At 54.6% G+C, this 19888-nt stretch overlaps 1 protein-coding gene across 11 annotated transcripts in view; it reads right to left on the minus strand.

The window, feature by feature from the left end:
* Nucleotides 1–19888, minus strand: part of SH2D3C (SH2 domain containing 3C) — a 39090-nt gene that overhangs the window by 15691 nt on the left and 3511 nt on the right. The window contains exons 1-3 of one of the 11 annotated variants that reach the window (NM_001098039.1): nucleotides 17226–17356; nucleotides 14329–14806; nucleotides 3154–3193 (exon numbers count right to left, since the gene is read on the minus strand). In NM_001098039.1, the coding sequence (NP_001091508.1) occupies nucleotides 3154–3193; nucleotides 14329–14806; nucleotides 17226–17262 (555 nt within the window). In that variant the 5' untranslated portion in view covers nucleotides 17263–17356. The other 10 variants (XM_059891227.1, XM_059891230.1, XM_059891231.1 and 7 more) reach the window with 10 other exon arrangements.

The following is a 19888-nucleotide window of genomic DNA, read 5'->3' on the forward strand; positions in this document are numbered from 1 at the left end:
AGGCTGAGGTTCCCCCGGCTGCCCCAGCGAGCGCCCGGGGTCCCAGCTCGGAGCGCCTGGCGGGGGCCGAGCCGCCCCCTCACCTGCACCTGCACGAAGGAGCCGCGGTAGAAGCAGCAGGCGGCGGCCGACAGGGCGCTCCACAGGCTGCACCGCTCGGTCATGGTGGGGCCGGGCGACCGGGGCCGGGACGGTGCAGGGGGCGGCGGCCGGCGGGGCAGGGGCGCGGGACCGACCGGGCTGGGCACCGGCTGCGCGTGCCTCTCGGCGGAGCGATTACCTCATCGCCTTGTCGGGGGAGGAGCGGGGAGGCGGGGCGGGGAGACCCCACCCTCCAGCCAGCCCCGGTAGGGGAGGGGGCCATTGTTCCTCCCTCCTCCCGCCCCCGACTCCCCGCCCCCTCGCCCCCCAGTCCCCCGCCCTCCAGCCCCGGCAGCCCGGAGTCTGGGGATGCGGAGCTGAGGACCTACCAAGGGGGGCGTCAAGAGGGCAGAAGGATGGCGTGGGCCGGGAAAAGGCGCGGGGTGGGGGCGGGGCGGGGGGCAGTGGTCCTGCCTCCCCCACTCACCTCTCCCCTTACTGACCCGGAGAGGGCAGAGATTTTGAATTAAACCATGTCTAAAGCTGGAAAAATCCCTGTAGACATTTGACCAAATCCTTTGTGGCCTAAGGAAATCTCCCAGAGTCCAGGATTTCTCATCTCTGACTTGGAATCATACACTCTTCTGGGAAATGCGAGATGTCATTGACAGACTGGGGGTGGGGAAGGAAACTCAGTAAGGCTCTGGGGTTTGGGAATCAGCCTGGCTTCAACTAGCGGTGCCCCCACCTCCACCCAACCAGTCCCTTCTCTTGCAGCCCAGACTTACTCATCTGGAAAACATACCTGTGCCGATCTCACAGAACTCGGGTAAGCATTGGCTGAGCTGATGCATATAAGCTGCCAGACATTAAGCAAGTGCTCAAGAAATGCCTGCTATTGTTTTCAAGCTTAGTGTCTTAGAATCCGGACCTTTGGTCGTAGGCTCTTCAGTGCAAAGAGAGTCATCACTGACTCTGCATCAGTCAGGCCTGGAGTTCAAATCTTGTGGCAGGCTGTGTGACCTTAGGTAGATGAGTTCACCTCTCTGTTCACCTCTCAGATGTTTGATTATTTTCTGTAAATACGTCTGACGCTCTGAGCATGGATATAAAATTTTATGGTCTTGGAACTTCAGAATCCTTGCCTTAGAATCAAAGTACTTGCATCATGATCTGAGAACCCTGGAGTTCTGGCAGCTGAGCATGTAAGGTGAGGAATGGACTTTGGGTAACTGACTATTGATTCCATTCTCTTCTGAGGCTTAAAGCTAAAACTAATATTCCTTTGAGTTCATTCTTTAGGGGACTGTTTAATCAGTTCTGGTGTGTGGGTATTCTTTCTTTTATAGCATTTTTAATTACATTTTTTCAGCCCCATAAACTAAAGGAAAAATACAAAGCTAATAATCCTCACAGGGATCTCACTACCATCGGTGATGGGGATCTCATTACCTTGCAACTGGGATTTGTGAGGTGCTGAAATACATGTCTCTGTGGTCTACCACTGGCTTTGGGGCTGGTTCTCCCTGAGGCCTCTGTCCCACTGTGATGCCAGGGCTCTGGATGAGAAGCCAGGGCCCAAATTCTGGCAGCAGCTCCAGCTCAACTTGCTGCAGCCCTGGGCTGCATTTCCTGGGCTCACTCAGCTCACTTTCTGACCTCACCCACACTCTTACCTCTGCCTGGATCATTCCACCACCCATCTCTGCTTATCTTTATCTTCTTTCCAGCTTTCTCTTTGGAGAGAGGGTGTTGGTGCATATTCCTGGTCAACTGCAACGGCTTGGCTTCAATGCCTCCTCCTCCAGAAAGCCTTCCTTGATCTCCTCATTCCCAGCTCCTGAGCTGAAAGTCATCTCCTACCTCCACAGCCACAGTGGCTTCTTATCGAGCCTTCTGCTGATGTTAAGGGACAGCAATCTGAGCACTTCCCACAGTGCTCATTACTGATCACTTACACAGGGCTTTCCAGGCAGTATTATGGGTGATGGAAAGTCCCTGGGGTCAGGAACCAGACAAGATACCCCCCTGAATGGGCATGGATTCATTGAGCCCATAGAAACCCTGGGTTGGAGGTACCACTGTTACCCCATTTCACATAGGTGAACACTGAGGCTCAGAGAGGTGACACACACACCCAAAGTCATGTGGCAAATAAGTAGAAGGTCTGACTCGAAAATTTGGGTGTGCTGGATGACAAAACACAAGCCCAGACCATTGAGTGGTTCTCCTTTGATCCCACATGGGCCAGGAGCCCTTGAAACACAGGGCCTGGTGCTCCTTGCCCCGTGCTCCATACTCAGAGAGAGGACCTAGCTCAGGGTGGTACTCCTGGATGAGGAAGGCCAAGAGCTCTGTCCATGGTCTTGGGAGCAAATAAACTTCGACAGCAATCCCAGTTCAGCCCTGCAGTAGCTGTGCAGCTGTGGGCAAGTCACTGCACTTCTCTGGGCCTCAAGTTTCCCATCCATACACGTGCACAAGAAGGCCCAATGATGAGGGGAGAAATCAAAGACCTCATTCATATAAATAGCTCAGAGCTGACTCCCTTTCAGTGCCAGCAGCCAGCACAGGACTCTGCACACAGTAGGCACTCAAAATGTTCCATCGTATTATGGTTGTTATCATTATTATTTCAAAACTGCATTTTCAACATTTCCTGTGCTCAGGACAAGTTAAGTTTCTGATCAAGGCGACTGTGTTATCTGTGATGAAGAACTGAGTCATCCTTTCCTGCTCCCCCTTCCCAGTTCCAGCTCAGAGACCAAGTGGGATTAGAGCCCGTCTTCCCATGGGGGCACCCCTGGGGCCCTGTCCAGCTGGCGGCTGGATGGGGTCTGGTGGGAACAAACATTGGGAAGTCCTGAGGTTGGGGCCAGGAAAGAATGATGGCAGGCCTGGGAAGAAGATGCTTGGAGCGAAAGCAGACCCCTTAGGCTGCCCTGACCCCTAGACCTTCTCCTTCTGAGAACAGTGGGTGAGGTCTGACTTCTAATGAGGCCAGAAAAGGACTCTGCCCTTCCTGGAACTGGCTCTGGGCCCCCTCAGTGTCCCCTGCCCAGCCCCTCTTACCTTCACATAGTCCCCGCCAGCCTCCGGCTCTGCAGTGGCCCTGGAAGGAGAGAAGAGAGGTGAGTGGCTCCCAGCCCTGCCTGGATCCTCAGCCGCCAGCTTCTGCCCACCTGCCTGGTGCCAGCACTGAGCGCCTGCAGGACTGAGCATATGGGTGATAGCACTGGCTGGAATTGGCAGGCTGGGCTACTTCTCCACTCTCCAGCTGTGTGACCCTGGGCAGGTCCTTTCACCTCTCTGAGCCTGTGTTTCATCGGGTTGTCTCGGGGCCTCTGGGAGCTGATGAATGTCACATGCTTAACATAGCGCCTGCTTGCTGTCTTGACTCACCTTTAGGACACTGTGGTCCCCCGATGTTCACTCTCCACCTCTTCCCTGACTCCGCACATTGGTGGCCCCAGGCTGGGCCTCAATCTCCTCCCCTCCAGCTCTACCCTCATCCCCTCATCAGAGGGACCCACCCAGCGGCACATCACCTTGTCGTTGCTGGTGACAACTGGCTGTGAAAGTGATTCCCCTCCCCTCAAGGGTGGCCTGGATGGAGCCTGGAGAAGTCAGAGGCCAGGGGTGGCTATTGTTCCCAAGTAAACACATATTTATTTGTTCCTCTCAAATAAATATCACCCTTCCTGATGAGGACCTCCATGAGCCACATCCCCAGTCCTTGGCCTTAAATGCCCTCCCTTCTCTGATGCAGCCTGGACTTCCCCTTCAAAACGAGACTCAGAAACCCAACTGCCTCCTTAGCATCTCTTCTCAGATGTCTGAACTTGACTTTTGTATCCAAAGCAGGACTACAGATCCCCCACCCCACCCAATCCCCCATGCCCTTGCTCTCCACATCCGCTTCCCATCTCAGTAGATGTCAGCTTCATGCTTTGTGTTGCTTTGTTTGGCCAAAAACCCTGTGGTCCTCTGTGCTTCCTCTCTCACTCATAGTCCACGCCCAATCCATCAGGAAATCCTGTGGGTCTCTTTCCAGAATAGGTCCTGACCACTTCTCTCTGTATGTCAACCCAGCCCCATCTGGGGCGCCTTCTCTGTCCTCCTGGAGCACACAGCAGACTTCTTGCCACCTGCCGGGTCTGCCCTCACAGCCCTCGGTCAGCCTCCCCTCCGCTGCCCTGGTGGCGCTCGGGTAAAAAGCTAGGCAGGCCACTGTGCACAAACACTTCCCACCCTGGGACTTCCCTGATGATACAGTGGGTAAGACTCCAGAAGCCCAAGGCAGGGCTCCTGGGTTCGATTCCTGGCCAGGGAACTAGATCCCGCATGCTATAACTAAAGACCCCACGTGATCCTGCATGCTGCAATAAAAAAAACTACCAAGATGGTGCTGCAACTAGCAACTAAGACCTGGTACAGCCAATTAAATAAGCATAAATTTATTTTTTAATGCAATCTCATCTAATTTAAAATGAAGCAAAACCAAAACAACCCCCCAACCCTTCCATCTCTCAAGGAATGAAATCTAAACTCTACTCCATGGCCTGCAAACAGCCAGCCACATAATTTATCATCTAAACCAAGACTTCCTTTGTGAGAGTAAAGAGAAGCCATTTTTATGCCAGAAAAACAAGCATAAACGGGCTTATATTTGCCCCAGCCTACAAGGCCCCGTGGTGACCCAACTGCCCATCTCATGAATTCCCACCCCCAAAATACGTCTGCTTTCCTCATTCTGCTCCAGGCCACTGGGCCTTTGCACTTGCTGTTTTTTTGCCTGGAAAGTTCTTCTTTCAGATTATCACATAGCTTGCTCCTCCCCCTACTTTATTTAGGGCTTTGCTTAATGTCCCCAAGCCTTCCCTGACCACCGTGCCTAGAACTGTCCCTTGTCCTTCGCTCTCTGTCCTCAACCCTGTTTTATTTTCCTCAGTCTCTACCCGAAACAATCACTTTCCATTTATTTGTTGACTCCAGGTACCCGCCATCTCCACCAGGGCACTGACTTTGTCTCGTTCACTGCTGAGCCGCCAGCACACAGCAGGAGCTTGAGAGTTGTTTCCTGCTGCTAGTGAGGACCCACAGCAGCTCAGTGGGTAAAAAATCTGCCTACAATGCAGAAGACCTGGGTTCAATTCCTGGGTCGGGAAGATCTCCTGAAGGAGGGTACAGCAACCCACTCCAGTATTCTTGCTTGGAGAATCCCAAGGACAGAAGAGCCTGGTGGGTTACAGTCCATATGGTGGCAAAGAGTCGCATACGACCGAGCACGCATGCACTAGTGAGGACCTGCTGTATAGCACAAGGAGCTCAGCTCAGTGCTCTGCGATGATCTAGAAGGGATGGTGGGGGTGGGGGGGAGGTCCAAGAGGGAGGGGATATATGTATATACATAGCTGATTGACTTCATTGTACAGCAGAAACTAATATAAAAACATTGTAAAGCAACTATGCGTGCACGGGTACTCAGTTGCTTCGGTCGTGTCTGACTCTCTGCGACCCCGTGAACCATAGCCCACCAGGCTCCTCCTGCCCATGGGATTTTCCAAACAAGAATACTGCGGTGTGTTGCCATGCCCTCCTCCAGAGGATCTTCCCAACCCTGGAACTGAACCTTTATCTCCTGTGTCTCTTGCATTGCAGGCAGATTCTTTACTGCTGAGCCACCGGAGAAGCCCACATTTATTGCCTAAGAAATATATAAAGAGTGTACCCTCAACCAGTATTCATCACTATTATTATTATTAATTCTGTCAGGCTGGACCCTGGTTCTCTGGCTGACACAAGCCTCAATATTCCCATCTGCAAACTAGGGAGGGAGGTCAAACTTCCCCAAATAGAGAAGCCCCAAATTTAAACTGAAATGTGATAAATCGAACAAAATAAGTTGCAAACCGAAAAAGCTGAGCTACAAACGAGACAAAATAAAAACTGTGGGTGAGGTGTGTTTCCAGGGTGTGATTTCATGTAGGGTTCCCCCTAGCTCCTGGGGCAGGGGCTCCTCTTTGGGATGCTGGCTAACAGTCCTCCCTGTTTGGACATTCTAGAGTCCCTGGGGCTGTCCCTCCTTCCTGCAAAGTCCTTCCTGATCTCTAACTATCGTCCCTCAAGCTGCAACCCGGCCCCTGCAGGCTCCAAAAGCCATGTGAGTTCTCTCTGTCCAGCCAAGGTGGGGTGGGGTAAAGTAGGGACCCCTCCCCTTGCTCACCTCCCTGCTCTTCCTGGGTGAGGTGTCCTGTCCCAGCATTTCCGGCCATTCAGGCCCGGAAATCCTCCCACTGTTGGGAACAGACTGGCCAGGACACTGGGATTGCCCCAGCATTTCTTCCTGCTTCCTGTCCACTTCCCCTCAGGAGCTGGGCAGGAGCAGAGTCTTGGGGAGGGGGTGCCCGCCCCAGGGATATCAGGTGGCCAGAGCCAGTTGGGTGCTCGGGTCAAGGCCCAGGCCCGGGAACTCGCCATGGCCCCTCCCTGCCCCTCTGCAACACTCCAGGATTTCTAAGACCTAAAGTGACCATGTCTGCTTACCACCCATGGCCATCATCTGCCCAGACTATGGCCACCACCTCGCCACTGCCTCCCTGCCTGCATCTGTGCCCCTGTGACTTGTTCTCACCCCAGCAGCCAGAGCAGTCCTGTGAAAATGAATCAGATCACACCTTTCCTCGGCTCCAACCCACTAGAGTGGCCCCTAGTTTCACTCAGAATAAGAGCTGAAGTCCTCATAATAGCCTCTGCACACTGGCTCCTCACCACCTCTCCCGTCACTCTCCAACAACACTCCCCTCATTCATGCTACCGCAGCCAAGCTGAGCTTCTCACTGCCTTTTGTCCCGACCTCAGGGCCTTTGCACTTCCTGACTGCTCTGCTAGAATACTTTCCCTCCAGATATCCACTGAGCTCCTGCCCTTCCCTCCTTCAGGTCTTTACTGAAGCGTCCCCTTCTCAGTAAGGACTTCCCTGGCTGCCCACCTGGAAGTGAAGGGAGCCCACTCAAGGCTCCCCACCTCCCCGCCCTGCTTCATTGTTCTCTGTAGGGCTTCATCTGACTTGCCCTGTGCTGTCTCCTCTCATCAGAACATCAGCTCCACAGGGTAGGGGCTGGGTTCTTCCTGGAATGGTGCCAGGCACCCCATGAAGATGTTTTTGAATGAACGAATGTCACAGCAGTCCCTGAAGTCCTGAGGACAAGCTCTAGTTCTGGTTGGTGGGCCCTCTGTGACCAGGCCCCTGCCAGCCACCCCTCCACTCTTCCTCAGGGTCCTCCAGGCACTCCGACCTCAGCCTTCCTCCAAAGAGCGCTACTGCCTCCAGCCTCAGGACCTTTGCACATGATATACCTTCTGCCCAGAGGAATTCTCTCCCTTAGAGTCAGAGGAATTTCTATTCAGCCTGCAGATCTCAGTTTGCTTGGAGATTTCTAGAATGTTCTCCCTCCTTTTGTAATGACTAAATCCAGGAATCGAAGTTTCCATGTTTAAAAACTCAGCTCCGTTAATTAATTCATTAATTAATTTCTTATTTTATGGATTTCAAAGGCATTTCCCCTCTAATATTAGTGGTGAAATCAATTAATAAATAATAGTGACAATTGAGCTAAATCAGTTCCATTAATCAGCTGCATCAATTATTTAACCAACCCCTTTAATTGCCTGTATTAGCTGATTTGTTCTAATAACTGATACCACTTATTGCATACATTAGCTTAATTAATTGAATTAATGACCTGCAATTACAGTCCATTACCCTTTATTTCCCCAACGCAGGTTTCAGTCCGAGCTTTACCTTCAGGGTCTCCATCCTGGCCTGAGAGAAAGGGTGAGGCTCCCACAGGGACTCTGGAGAAGAGGCTGCTGTCCTCTTCCACCTTGGCCTTTCCTCGCCACGGGTAGCCTTGCCCTGCAGAGCCATGGGGTCTTCCTGCCCTCTATCTGTCCCCCAGTTTGCTCCCGGGGCATGGTCATATGGCCTTTAGTGGACACTTCCCAGCCTCTGCCTCCTGCTTCTCAGCATCCCCCCGCCCTCCCCTCTGTGAGCTTCGACTTCCCCATCTGTGAAATGGGCATATTTTAAGTGTCTTCATAGAGTGGCTGCAAGCATCCTATGAGAAGAAAAGGTACAAGGTTCCTTAACCCCTTAACCCCAGGGAGCCCCCTGAGGCTCCTCCCTCTGCCACCCCACCCTGACCCCAGAGAGCTCCCATCCTGCCTTTCTTGGGGGCTAGAGAGATTCTCTCCCTTCTTCACTCACCCGAGCAGAGCAACAGCCCTGCTCTGTGCTCCTTAGTCCTTCAAGGCTCTGAGCAGACAGAGCTGGGGGTGGAAACCCCCATCTCTTTGGGGACACCCAGCCGTGGGCCTTTGGGATTCCCTGTCAGGAAGGCCCTTGACGTTAGCCCCTGCCCCACCCCCTCTCCTGAACAAGGAGCCACCACTGTCCTGGAGACAGCCTTGCTCCCCTCCCCCATCCTGTGCCCTCAGTCTTCTGGATAGGGGTGAGCTCCCTGGTATAGCTCAGGGAGGGCGCCAGACCTGTGGGGAGAGGCCAGATCAGTGGCCACTCTTCCCAGGGCAGAGCTGGGGGGTCTGGGTCCCAGGAGTTGCTGGGACTCAACAGCTGCTGGCCAAGGGCTAATGGGGAAAGCAAGTGCTGAGCGCTGACTGAGGTCCTGTGTGGAAGCCTCGCTTCACAGCAGGGCACACGGCTACTCAGAGGAGACTCACGTTGGTTCTGCTTTTCTCCTTGCCCTAGGCAGGCTCTCCTAGAGATGGGGATGCCCCTGGATGGAGACAGGGAGACACTGGGGAGCCCCCGGATGGAGACAGGGAGACACTGGGGAGGGGAAAGCGACGAAAACCAATATTTCGACCAGACCAGGAGCCCCGAATTGACATCAGGAAGAGGACATGGAGTGGGCATGAGCAGAAAGAGGACACTGGGGGCTCGGGAGAGGGCACCGAACTGGGATGAAAGAGGCTGCATGGCGCTGCGCGAGTCGCTCTCGTCGGGCCCCAGTCTCCTCTCCTCTACACAGTTGTGCTGGTAGCCCGCGCATCCCGTATTCTGACATTTCCTCAGGCCATGTCTAGGAAAAATGCTCTACTCTGTCTACTCTTCACAATGACCCTGTGAAACAGGTGCTGTTTTTGGAGAAGCAGATGGGGAAACTGAGGGTCAGAGAGGGGAGGGGGTCTCTCAACGTTATAAAGACAGTCAAGCGGGCCTCTGAGCAGCTGGTGTATCCCACCCCCCGCACCCCTCCCCGTCCTCCCCAGCTCTCACGCCCCGAGCATCCAGCATTCTGTAAACAGGGTCCCCTGAGGGTTTGAGGGGATGTGGCTCCAGCTGGGGATGGGGGAACCGTCCGTCTATCCCAAGCCAGCCCAATTCCCACAGCCCGAGGCGTCTGGGGGTCTCGAGGGCTGTGAGAAAGTCTCCACAGGAAATGAGAGCCAGGAGCAGCTGGGCCCCTTCGGAAGACAAGGACCAGCCGCCCAGAGCCTGAGGAGACCGAACAGGCTGGGCCCACCACAGCCCCCTCCCCTGGTGGGTAATCACTACCAGATGCCCAGCAACTGACGTCACTTTGCAGGGCCGAGAGGGTCGTGGGACTCGGGGGAGTGCTGGGAATTCTTGGACCAGAATCAACATTCCAAAAGGAAATGGGGGTGGGGGGAGCGTCTTGGCTTATTCTCAGTGCCCGGCGCGGGCAGCTCAGGGTGCCCCTGGCTCTCCTATGGGGTGCTACCTTCTCCAAGTCTCAAGTTTCCTGCTGAACGGCCCTGAGAGTGAGAGCAGAGGGGCCTGGGTCTCTGGGAGGAAGGGAAGGATGCTCCAGTGAGACACCTCAGAAAAGAGTAAGACTCGGGCCAATCTTCCTCAAAGGAGAGGTGCTTGTCAAACGTAAGTCAGAGTGGGGCCGTCCTCTGCTCAAGGCCAGCGACGGCTGCCATCTCGTTTACAGTCAAAGCCAGGTCCTTGCTGGGCCTTCCAGGCCTTGCTTATCTGAACCCATTTCCTCTCTGGCCTCATTTCCACCCCTCCTCTCCCCAGCCCCCAGCTTGCTTTCTGCTGCTCCGCCAACACGCCAAGTATGCTCCCACCTCAGGGCCTTTGTAGTTACTGTTCCTTTGACCTAGTATACCCTTCCCTAGCCATCAAGAGGGTCTGTTCCCAGGATGCCTGAGACTAACATAATATTGTACATCGACTATATTTCAAGTAAAAAAAAAGGGAGGGTAGGGGGGGTCTATTCCCTCATCTCCTTTGCTCAAATATCGGTTTCTCACTGAGAATTTTTCCCTGGATAACTTTTAGCCACTACCCCAAGACCAGTTCCCCTACTTGATTTAAATCTTTCTCTCTAGTGCTTTTCTCTTCTAGCCGACCAGATAACTCGTTATCTGGTTTATCGTCTGTCTCCCCCACCCTGGAATGGGGGCTCCATGAGAGCAGGGTTTTGTCTGCTATGCTCACGGCTCTCTCCCCAGAATCTACAGGGGTGTCTAGGGCATAGCTACATCTCGGTAACTATTAAAATGAATGAAGTTCCAGCTCCACTGTCTCATCTCCAGCAAGTTGTTAACCTCACAAAACCTTGATGTCTTCATCTGTAAAATGGGCTCCTGTTACCGCCTTTCCAGGGTTATGGGAAGCCATTTGAAGTAATGAGAGAGACAGCTCTGAGATTTTTATTTACAGCAGGTGATACATGGCCTAGTGGTTAAGAGTTTGGGCTTGGGAGCTGGTCAGGTTGGAATCAAACCTTGGTTCTAATCTCTCTGTGACCCCAGGAAAGTCCCTTTTTCTCTCTGAATCTCAGTCTCCTCACTGGTATAATGCAGCAAATAGAGGCTCCACCTCACAGGGCCCATGTGGTAGAGGGGACCCACTGAGTATTCCAGGCAGGGCCGGCCTCTGGTGGGACCCTGGCCTGACCATTCCTGAGTGTGGGTGTGGCTATAGTGTGGGGCTTTGGGGGACCTCCCTTCCCTCTCTAAGCAGCCGCTTCCTCCTCTACAGCATGAACTGAAGGGTTGAGTGTCAGGACTCTCTAGAGTCACTGTTTCCCTGCAGGCAGCTGAGGGGATGGGGGCTGGGGGCAGGCTGGGCGGCACTCTCCTTTTTGGGAGCTAAAGGCCCTTCATTGCCTGTGTCGTTGGCCCCTCCTCCCTCCTTCCTCTCATCCTCCATGATCTCAGCAGAGTACAGGGCACCAGGAAACTCCTGCAGCCTCACCTCTTCCCCTTCCTTCCTTCTGCTCCAGGTGCACCCTGCTTCCTAGGGGGTAGGGGAGGGACACATCTCCCCCAGCTTAGGCTGAACAGCCACAGGGATGACCCCCCTTGGGACACTCAGGAACGAGGCCCCTGGTCTTACTCAGTGGCAGTTCTCAAACGCCCTCATCCCCAAACTGGACGGATCCTCAGAGACCATCCCAGATCTATCTTGGCTGCTGGAGATATGGACGCCCAGAGCAGGGCAGGACAAGCCTGAGATCACACCTGCAAAGCAGCTCTCCTGTCTCTGGCAAAGAGTTGAGCTTCACAGGCTCTTAGAAGAAATGTTCAACAGTTCCTCACCTTCTACTTGGCCTAAGGCAGGTGGGACACTGGGTCCCAGGGCACCAAGAAGAGGCTCAATCCGATCTGCTAATCCACCCTCCTCAGGACCCCGGGACATCCCAGGTGATCAGGGGCAGGAAGGGAGAGTCCCCCTATTTCCTCTGTCAACTCTAAGCCAGGCCTGATACCCCAAGGCACTGCCAGGACTATCTCTGCCCACAGGGGAGGATGGCTGGCTCCTAGACCTGGCATTCTAAAGGTGTCTCAAGACCTGCTGAGGGGTCTGATCCGGGAAGGTGGAGTTGAACGCTAGTTCTGACTTTCATTAGTTGTGTCAAACTGGGCAAGTAAACCTCTTTCCTTATCTGTAAACTAGGGATAGTGATAGTGTCTCTCTTCTGGGACTGTTGTGACCAGCAGATGCTCAGCCTGAAGCGGGGTCAGAGTTGCACCAAAAGAAAGTTTAAAAGTGCCAGATGCTAAACTCGCACCCAGGTTTGTCAGCTGCCCCAGGGGCACAGATTTCCCCCACAGCCAACTCCCGGTCCCAGGCGGTGGCCCTCCTTGGTCCCAGCTCGGTCACTCACCCTCTGGATCCCAGTGCGGGGCACCTCCGGCCCACTGCAGTCATGGTTCCCTGCCGTCGCCGCCAGCAACCCGGGGACCTCCTGTTTCCAAGGCTCCCGCCTTTCTCAGGCTACGGCGCTGTGGAGCTCACAGCAGGACTCCAGGGGCGGAGCCTGGCCTGAGGCCACGCCTCTGACACGCCCCCTCCGCCCTCCCTCGGCGTTCTCCACCGTCTACTCCGCCCTCTGGGAAGGACGTGCCCCGCCCCGGACACGCCCTTCGCCTCTCCTTGTCCGTCAGGGTCGGGGAGGGTGGGAAGGCCACGCCCCCAGCACACGCCTCCGCCTCGCCCCGCCCCTCTCCAACGCCAGCTTCCCCAACAGTCCCCGAGCAGCATGGAAAGGCCACGCCTCCCAGACACGCCCCTGCGCCCCGCCAGCCCCGCTTCCGCAAACCTCAGGCTTTGGGTTACCTCACAACGCTCCCCGACCCGCACTGGACCCCTACATACAATCCTTGTTGCACGCCCGAATGAGGCAGAATTTAAGAGGATGGCAAGAGAAGGCAGCCTGGAGTAGGTAAAGATGGTGTGAAAGCATTCGTTCTTTAAATCATAAATGTAGGCACTTCCCATTTATTGCGTTGTTTGTTGTGTGCCAGGCACTGTGCTAAGATTTTTACGAGTACGTTATTCTTGAATTCTCAACACAGCCCTACAAGGTAGGTGGTATCGTTGTGCGCATTTGTCAGATGAGAAAAGCGAGGCTCCGAGAAGGGAAGGCAGTCTGGTCTGGATTCACTCTGCAGCTCTACAAGGTCCTCCTCCTCCCCACTGAAGGACCAATTATCCCAGCGCACAGAAGCTGTGCTTGGTGTCTCAGGGCAAAATCACTCAAGAGAGGTTCCAAAACAAACCCTAGAGTTTAATTTTTCTCAGATTTTCTTTTTCCCTCTTTATTTCAGTAAGTACATCTATAATAACCAGTGTGGTTTAGACAAAGTCTCTGAGAGTTGGAAAGACAAAGATGTCTTTGGTTGGGGCTGAGGGGTCTCCCAAGGGCTGTAGGGCTTAGAATGTGGTGGGTACCATGTGATGGATGAGTTGCAGCCACTGGAGACAGGCAGATTCCTGCTCAAATCCCACCCCTGCAACCTTGGCTGAGTCTCAGGCTCCCCAGCTGTAAGATGGGGGCGGGGCAGGTTATAGTATTGATATAATCTTTTACAGAATTTTCAGTGAGTAACATTTGTTTTGACACCTAGTAAAACAGGTACTTACTAACTGAGGGCTATGGTCACATCACTATTTGTATTTTTGCAACAATTCAACACACCCTGTACCCAAGTTAGGTAGCAAACGCTTTACCAGACCTAGGGGAGCAATGTTGTCCAGCAGAATTAAAGGCGGAGATTCAGAGGTGGGGGCCCAGGGCAGGGATCCAGTGGTTGGGCTGGGCCCAATGCTGAGGGCTCATGATGAAGGCTGCCTAGGGCGCTGGAGTCAGGTGGGTCTTAGGTCAAGTCCTAATTTCGTCATTTGCTAGATGTGCAATCTGACAGGGGCAGATGGCATTTCTTCTCTGAATCTCAGTTTCCTCATCCGTGGTATGGAAATAACAGTATCCTCTCCCTGGATTTTTTTTTTTTTTCTGAGAATTAATTACATGTGAAGGGCTAAGTACAGTGCCTGGTGTATAGTAGTGAAAAGTGAAGTGAAAGTGTTAGTTGCGAGTTGTGTCTGACTCTTTGTGACTCCATGGACTATATATAGCCCACCAGGCTCCTCTGTCCATGAGATTCTCCAGTCAAGAATACTGGAGTGGGTTGCCATTCCCTTCTCCAGAGGATCTTCCCGACCCAGAGATCAAACCTGAGTCTCCTGCATTGCAGGAAGATTCTTTACCATCTGAGCCACTAGGGAAGCCTGGTTTATAGTGAGCACTTAGTTAATGTGTAGGGGGTGTGTGTGCGTGTGTGTATTCTGTTTTCTTTCTACAGATGTGTGTGTTGGGCGGTCCTCTCCAGACTCTGTTGACAGGAGGCTGGACATGCCATCCCTGCAGGTTCTGCCCTCACCCTCCCCTGATGGGCACCTACCTTTCTGAGGGCACATTCTTGGGGTCTCGCCCTTCTTCTGTGTCTGGCCTGGCATCCTCAGGTTTTCTTGTGGGGTCCACTTCCACTGCTGAAGGGTTGGGTCCCACTGTTGGGGTGTCCTCCCTGGAGGCAATGGTCCCTGGCACCACCTTCTCAGCTGCCTCCAAGCCTGGAGGGTCAGGCAGGCTTCGGGGTACCACCTGGGGCTCAGGGCCAACTTCCTGGGCCTTCTGGGTGGCCTGTTTGCCCTGAGCCTTCTTGATGCTGGGGCGAGGCATGGTGCCCATGTGGCTGTACATGTCGCTGGAGCGGGCATAGGCCGGGGGGCTCTTGGGGACTGTCACCATGTCATCCTGTGTGGCATCGAAGGTGTCAGCCTCCACCTGGGGCCGGATACTGTTGGGGGCCAAAGATCGTCTCAGAGTAAAGGACCGCGGAAGGTTGGAGAGACTCCCAAACCCCTTGAACTTGAAGAACTCTGGAAGGGGGGAGGGGAGGAAAAGGAGTTAATGACATTGCCAGCAGTAATAATAAAAGCAATGAAACATTTGTGCAGTTCCACTCACTGAGGGTTCATGGAGGGTTGGGAGTTTCACTGACACCCCCTCTAGGAGTTATGGTATAATATGGCACCACTGGGATCCCGTAGCCTTTCAATTCCACATCCTAGCTTTGTGACCTTATTTGACCTCTCTGAGCCCCATTCATCCACATCAGTAAGATAGAGACTATAGTATCCGTCCCCCATGGCGGGGGCAGGGGCAACCTCTGGGCTGTGGACCAGTACCTCCTGGCAGATCAGCAACAGCATTAGACTAGAAATAAAGTGCACAATAAGTCTAATGCACCTGAATCATCCCCAAACCATACCCCCCACCATCCCCAGATGGTGGAAATACTGTCTTCCACGAAATTGGTCCCTGGTTGGGGACCAAAAAGGTTGGGGACCACTGCCCTCTGAGCAATGGAAGAATTGAAGAAAGCCATGAACTCAGCATGTAAATAACATGCTTCATAGCCGTCAGAAGTAATGAAGAAAGATGGTGATGACGACCACAATGAATGCCTTTGCATTTGTCAAACATGCCACCTTCATTAATTACTTCCCTGAATTCTCAGCACAACCCCATGGCACAAGTTTAATCCCCCATTTTCCAGATGAAGAAACTGAAGTTCAGAGCGGTGACATGACCTGCCCAAAGTCACATAGCTGAGAGCACATATGTGTGTGTGTGTGTGTGTGTGTGTGTGTGTGTGTGTGACGTGCGTGTCAGGGTCGGGGCGGGGGTCGTGATGTGGGTGTTTGAACGAGGCTCTGAGGTGCCCCTGAGGTGCGGATGAAATGAGAAGGGGGCTGTCGGGTCCCTGAGGGTCCCACTCCCCGCAGTTCTCTCCTTCCTGTCAGCTGAGCCCTGGTGGGGACTCAGGCGGCAGTGCTCGGGTGATACCATCTCCGCGTTTCCGCAGGGGTGCGCCTGAGCGCCCTCCTGCCTGCTCCCAGCTGTGGGACTGCCCCTCCTCCTAGCCACCGCCGTTTGCCGGACTTCACTACGGCCCCTCCATAAGCAAAAACGAAAACACCCTGGCATTTCCCACTTCCTTGGCATCCTCCACCTCCTCAGATCCTCACGACCACGGTGGAACATAGGTGGGATGGCCCCATTTGACGGAGAGGAAACTGAGGCCCAGAGAGGGGAAGGAATTTGCCCAGGGTCAAAAAGCCAAGCGGAGCCTGGCCGAGGGCCCGCGGCGCTGGAGTGCTGGGATCAGTGCTCTGGGGCTTTCCTCCCAGGCCTGCCCACCCCCCACCCCACCCTCAGTTATAGCCTCTGCCTCCTGACAAGCGCCATCAGCAGATGCTGAGGCTCTGCACTTAGAAAGCTATGCCAACGAGCGAATCGCCTCCTTTCTCCGTACCACTTGTTTTGTCTCCTGGGCACCGGGGGTCTGGAGGAAGCAGTAGTGGGGCAGGGAGGGAAACTGAAGTCCAGGGTCCAGGGACGTGAAACTGAGCCCTGCTCTGTAGCCCTATATGACCTCAGGCAAGTCTCTGGGTCTTTTGTCTGTGGAATACAGTCATAATCTTTGCCCTGTGCACTCCCCTCATGTGCTGTCAGGTCCAAAGCATCAGAGGGGGCCTTCCCTGTGGTCCGGTGGCTAAGACTCTGTGCTCTCAATACAGGGGGCCTGGGATTCGATCCCTGGTCAGCGAACTAAATCCCACATGCTGTAACTAAAAAGATCTTGCACGCCACAATGAAGATTGAAGATCCCGAGTGCCGTAACTAAGACCCAGCACAGCTAAATCCGTATCTAAATCTTAAAAGAATCAGAGGGAGCTGAAGTTTGCTGGGACCAGGAAGGAATCAGCAACCTGGGAAAGAAGAGTGATGGGTGGGTGTGGCCCCTCATTTAGATGCTCTGGGTCCCAGCGTCACTGCTGGTGGGGTCATGGGACATTAACCCATGGCACGCACCCCTCCCCCCGCCCCAGCCCCAGCATCTCCCAACCTGAGACCTCCATGTGAACCAGCACAGAGGCAGGCAATGGAATGCGTGGAGGTCTTCCCTGGCACAGCCCAGAGGTCACAGGGAGCCAGAGGACACACAAACGAATGGAGAGACTGACAGTCGGGTGGGGAGAGACAGAGGAATAGCGACAGAGACAGACCAGACAGAAACAGAGATGGAGAGCCAAATCAGCTGGAGAGAGAGATCAGGCCAGAGGGATGGAGAGACGGCACCATGGAAACTCTCAGAGTCCTCCAGAGAGAGCCAGAGATGGACAGAAAGAGAAACAGAAACGAGATAGAGTGGGAAGAAGCGGATGCAGAGAGGCTGAGACGGACAGACAGACAGAGGGATGAAGGACGGTGCAAACGGCACCCCACACTCACTGAACTTCTTGCTGGCCTTCTTGGTCCCCTCCGTCATCTTGGCAAGCCGTGCAGAGCCCCTGGCCGAAAGGCGAGTGGCCACTCGAAGCTCTGGACATCAGTGCTGGGATGCCTCCCTCACCTCCCCTTCCCCTTTCTCTCGCCCTCTCGCTAGCTTCCTCTGTGTATTTTTAAACCAGTGAAACTCTCACAGCCCCACCCTCCCCATCCTCTCCGCAGGGGGGCGGAGGCAGGGCACCCCCCCTCAAGTCCCAGCCCCTGTGGGCCTCCTCCTTGGCCTCGGCAGCGGGGGGAGGCAGGGGGCAGACCACAAGCGCGTGAGATCTGGAAGGTCTGGGAAAGAAACCGCAGGCTCTGGGAACAGAGCCTACTGGGCTGGGGGCCTCCAGGGACCTGACAACTGCTGTTGGGGGGTCTGGCCAGCGGGCTGGGAGGGTGCAGGGAGTCAGGCCTGCGGGCAGAGGGGTTTATTCTAAGCCTCAGTGCTGGGGGATGTACTGGCAGTGGTGGCGAGGGGAGTGCCATGGTTTGGCCCGTGGGCCCTGAGGCCACCCAAATTCAACTCTTGGCTGCCCCCCTCTGTCACTGTGTGATCCTGGACAAATCCCTCCCTGAGCTTTAGTTTTGTCTCTGTGAGTGAGGGGTATTTGCAATGCCCACCTCACAGGGTCCAGCGCTTGGTGCAAAGCCTGGCACAGAATCAGTGCCCTCAAGGCATGGTCACTCCTTTTCAAGCTGGCAGGGACATGGTGATAATTTAGTCCACCACCCTGCTGTACAAGGATAGGATAGGAAAACCGAGACACAGGCAGGCAGAAGGCCCCCAGGTCACACAGCGGGTCGGTAGCACAGACTGAGTGACAACCTGCCCTCTCAGGCCCCTAACCCACAGCCTGGTGTTTTTCTACCCTGCAACCCCATGTGTGTGTGTGTGTGTGTGTGTGTGTGTATGTGCACACTCACATGGACAGGACAGAGATGAGGAAATGAAACCTCCCCTACGCAGGTTGTCCCTGCCACCTGCAGAAGCTTCCAGCAACTGCTGGGGGGTACCTGAAAGACCAGGGACTTCAGATCCCTGCTCTGAGTGCGGAGTTACTTCTGCCTCTGAAGACTCGGTTACCTAACTTCTAGACTAGGCACGAGCATAAGGTACACAGTCAACCCAAGGAGGCTCTCGCATGATCGGACATTATTATCCTGGCCCCAGGACTGGCCCACTGGGATGTGAAAGGGGAAGTTCAAGGTCAGGTGGGGCCCCTTGTACATCCTCCATAAAAATAATGACTACTGATGACTAACGTTTTCTGGTCACCTAGTACGGGCCAGCCAAAGGGCTCAGTTCTTTTGCCCTAAGGAGGCAAATACTGTTTTTCTTGTCCTCATTCTACAGATGTGGAAACTGAGGCCATGCCCCGAAATCAAGTGACCTGGAATTGGGACCTGCGTGTCCAGCCATGGAGTCTGAGGTCCTAACTTGCACACTCAGAGTGCCTGCCACCCTCTGGCAGCTGGATGATAGACCTTGGTGGGAGAAGGGCCTGCCAAACTTTCTCGATGGGACAAGGGGGAACCTGAGGCCCTGGAAGGGAAAGGGACACAGCCCATGAGATAGAGGCAGCAAACAGGCCTGGATGGGACAAAGTTCAAATGAAAGGAGGGGGCTTCTGGACCATGGACTTGGGAGGAAAAGGGGGTACAACTCCAGTTCCCTCTCTTGAGCGTCAACCATGATCCAGGAATGGATCTGGAAGCCCCCACAGATTGTCACAGATCTGTGAGGTGATCCTGGCACTGTCCCATTTCACAGATGAGGGAACTGAGGCTAACAAGGAGCAGAGGCTGGACAGATACCCAGGTGTTTTAACTCCTTCCCGTCTCTGGTTGTTGTTGGAAGAAGGACAGGGGCTGGTAGCCTCGTGATAGCTAGAGGGATCTTCCTGATGAGAGCTGGAGGGTGGATCCCCCAGCTTCTCTCTCAGGAGGCAGTTGGAGGGATTTGGGCTCACTGCTGAAGTGGTGGCATCAGCCAGTACTGGCTTCCTGGCCAGACCCACTCCCGACTTGCTGTGTGACCCTCCATAAGAGACTTTACCTCTCTGAGTCTCAGTTTCCTCATCTATGAAATGGGGTCACAGTAATCCCCCCTCTCCCCCTCTTCCTGGAGTTGTTGGGAAGACAAAAAGAGCAAATGATGGCCTGGGCCAGTACACCCTGGCACTTCTTGCTGAAGGATGGATGTGGTTCAGGCCAGGGGCAGACTGGCTCAGGTCAGGAAAACCCTGGGGCAGGCACACTGGGTGACACTCGGGAGTCCCAGCCATGGCCAGGGCGAGGCTGTGCTGCCGTGGTGGAGGGGCCTTGCCTGCGCCAGGCTAGCCCTGCCGTTGGCCCAGGCGCCAGGGTAGTTGCTGCATCCCTGGGAGAATGAATGGGGCTCAGTGTGACTGCTCAGTGTGGCGGCTCCGCTGAGCTCAGAGCCCTCTTTGTGCCGCCTCGAGTGGCCGTTGGGAGTGCGGCTGGGGACCTGCTGGCCGGTGCCTGTCCCCAGGCCCTCCTCAGCCGGCGCTGGAGGCCAGCCCAACCCCACTCCACAGCCCTGAACACACGAGCGCTTTCCAGCCTCAGGCCTTTGCTTGGGCTAGACCCACACTCGGAACGCA

The sequence above is a fragment of the Bos taurus genome, chromosome 11, assembly GCF_002263795.3.
Source record: "Bos taurus isolate L1 Dominette 01449 registration number 42190680 breed Hereford chromosome 11, ARS-UCD2.0, whole genome shotgun sequence".
NCBI classification, from domain to species: Eukaryota; Metazoa; Chordata; class Mammalia; order Artiodactyla; family Bovidae; genus Bos; species Bos taurus.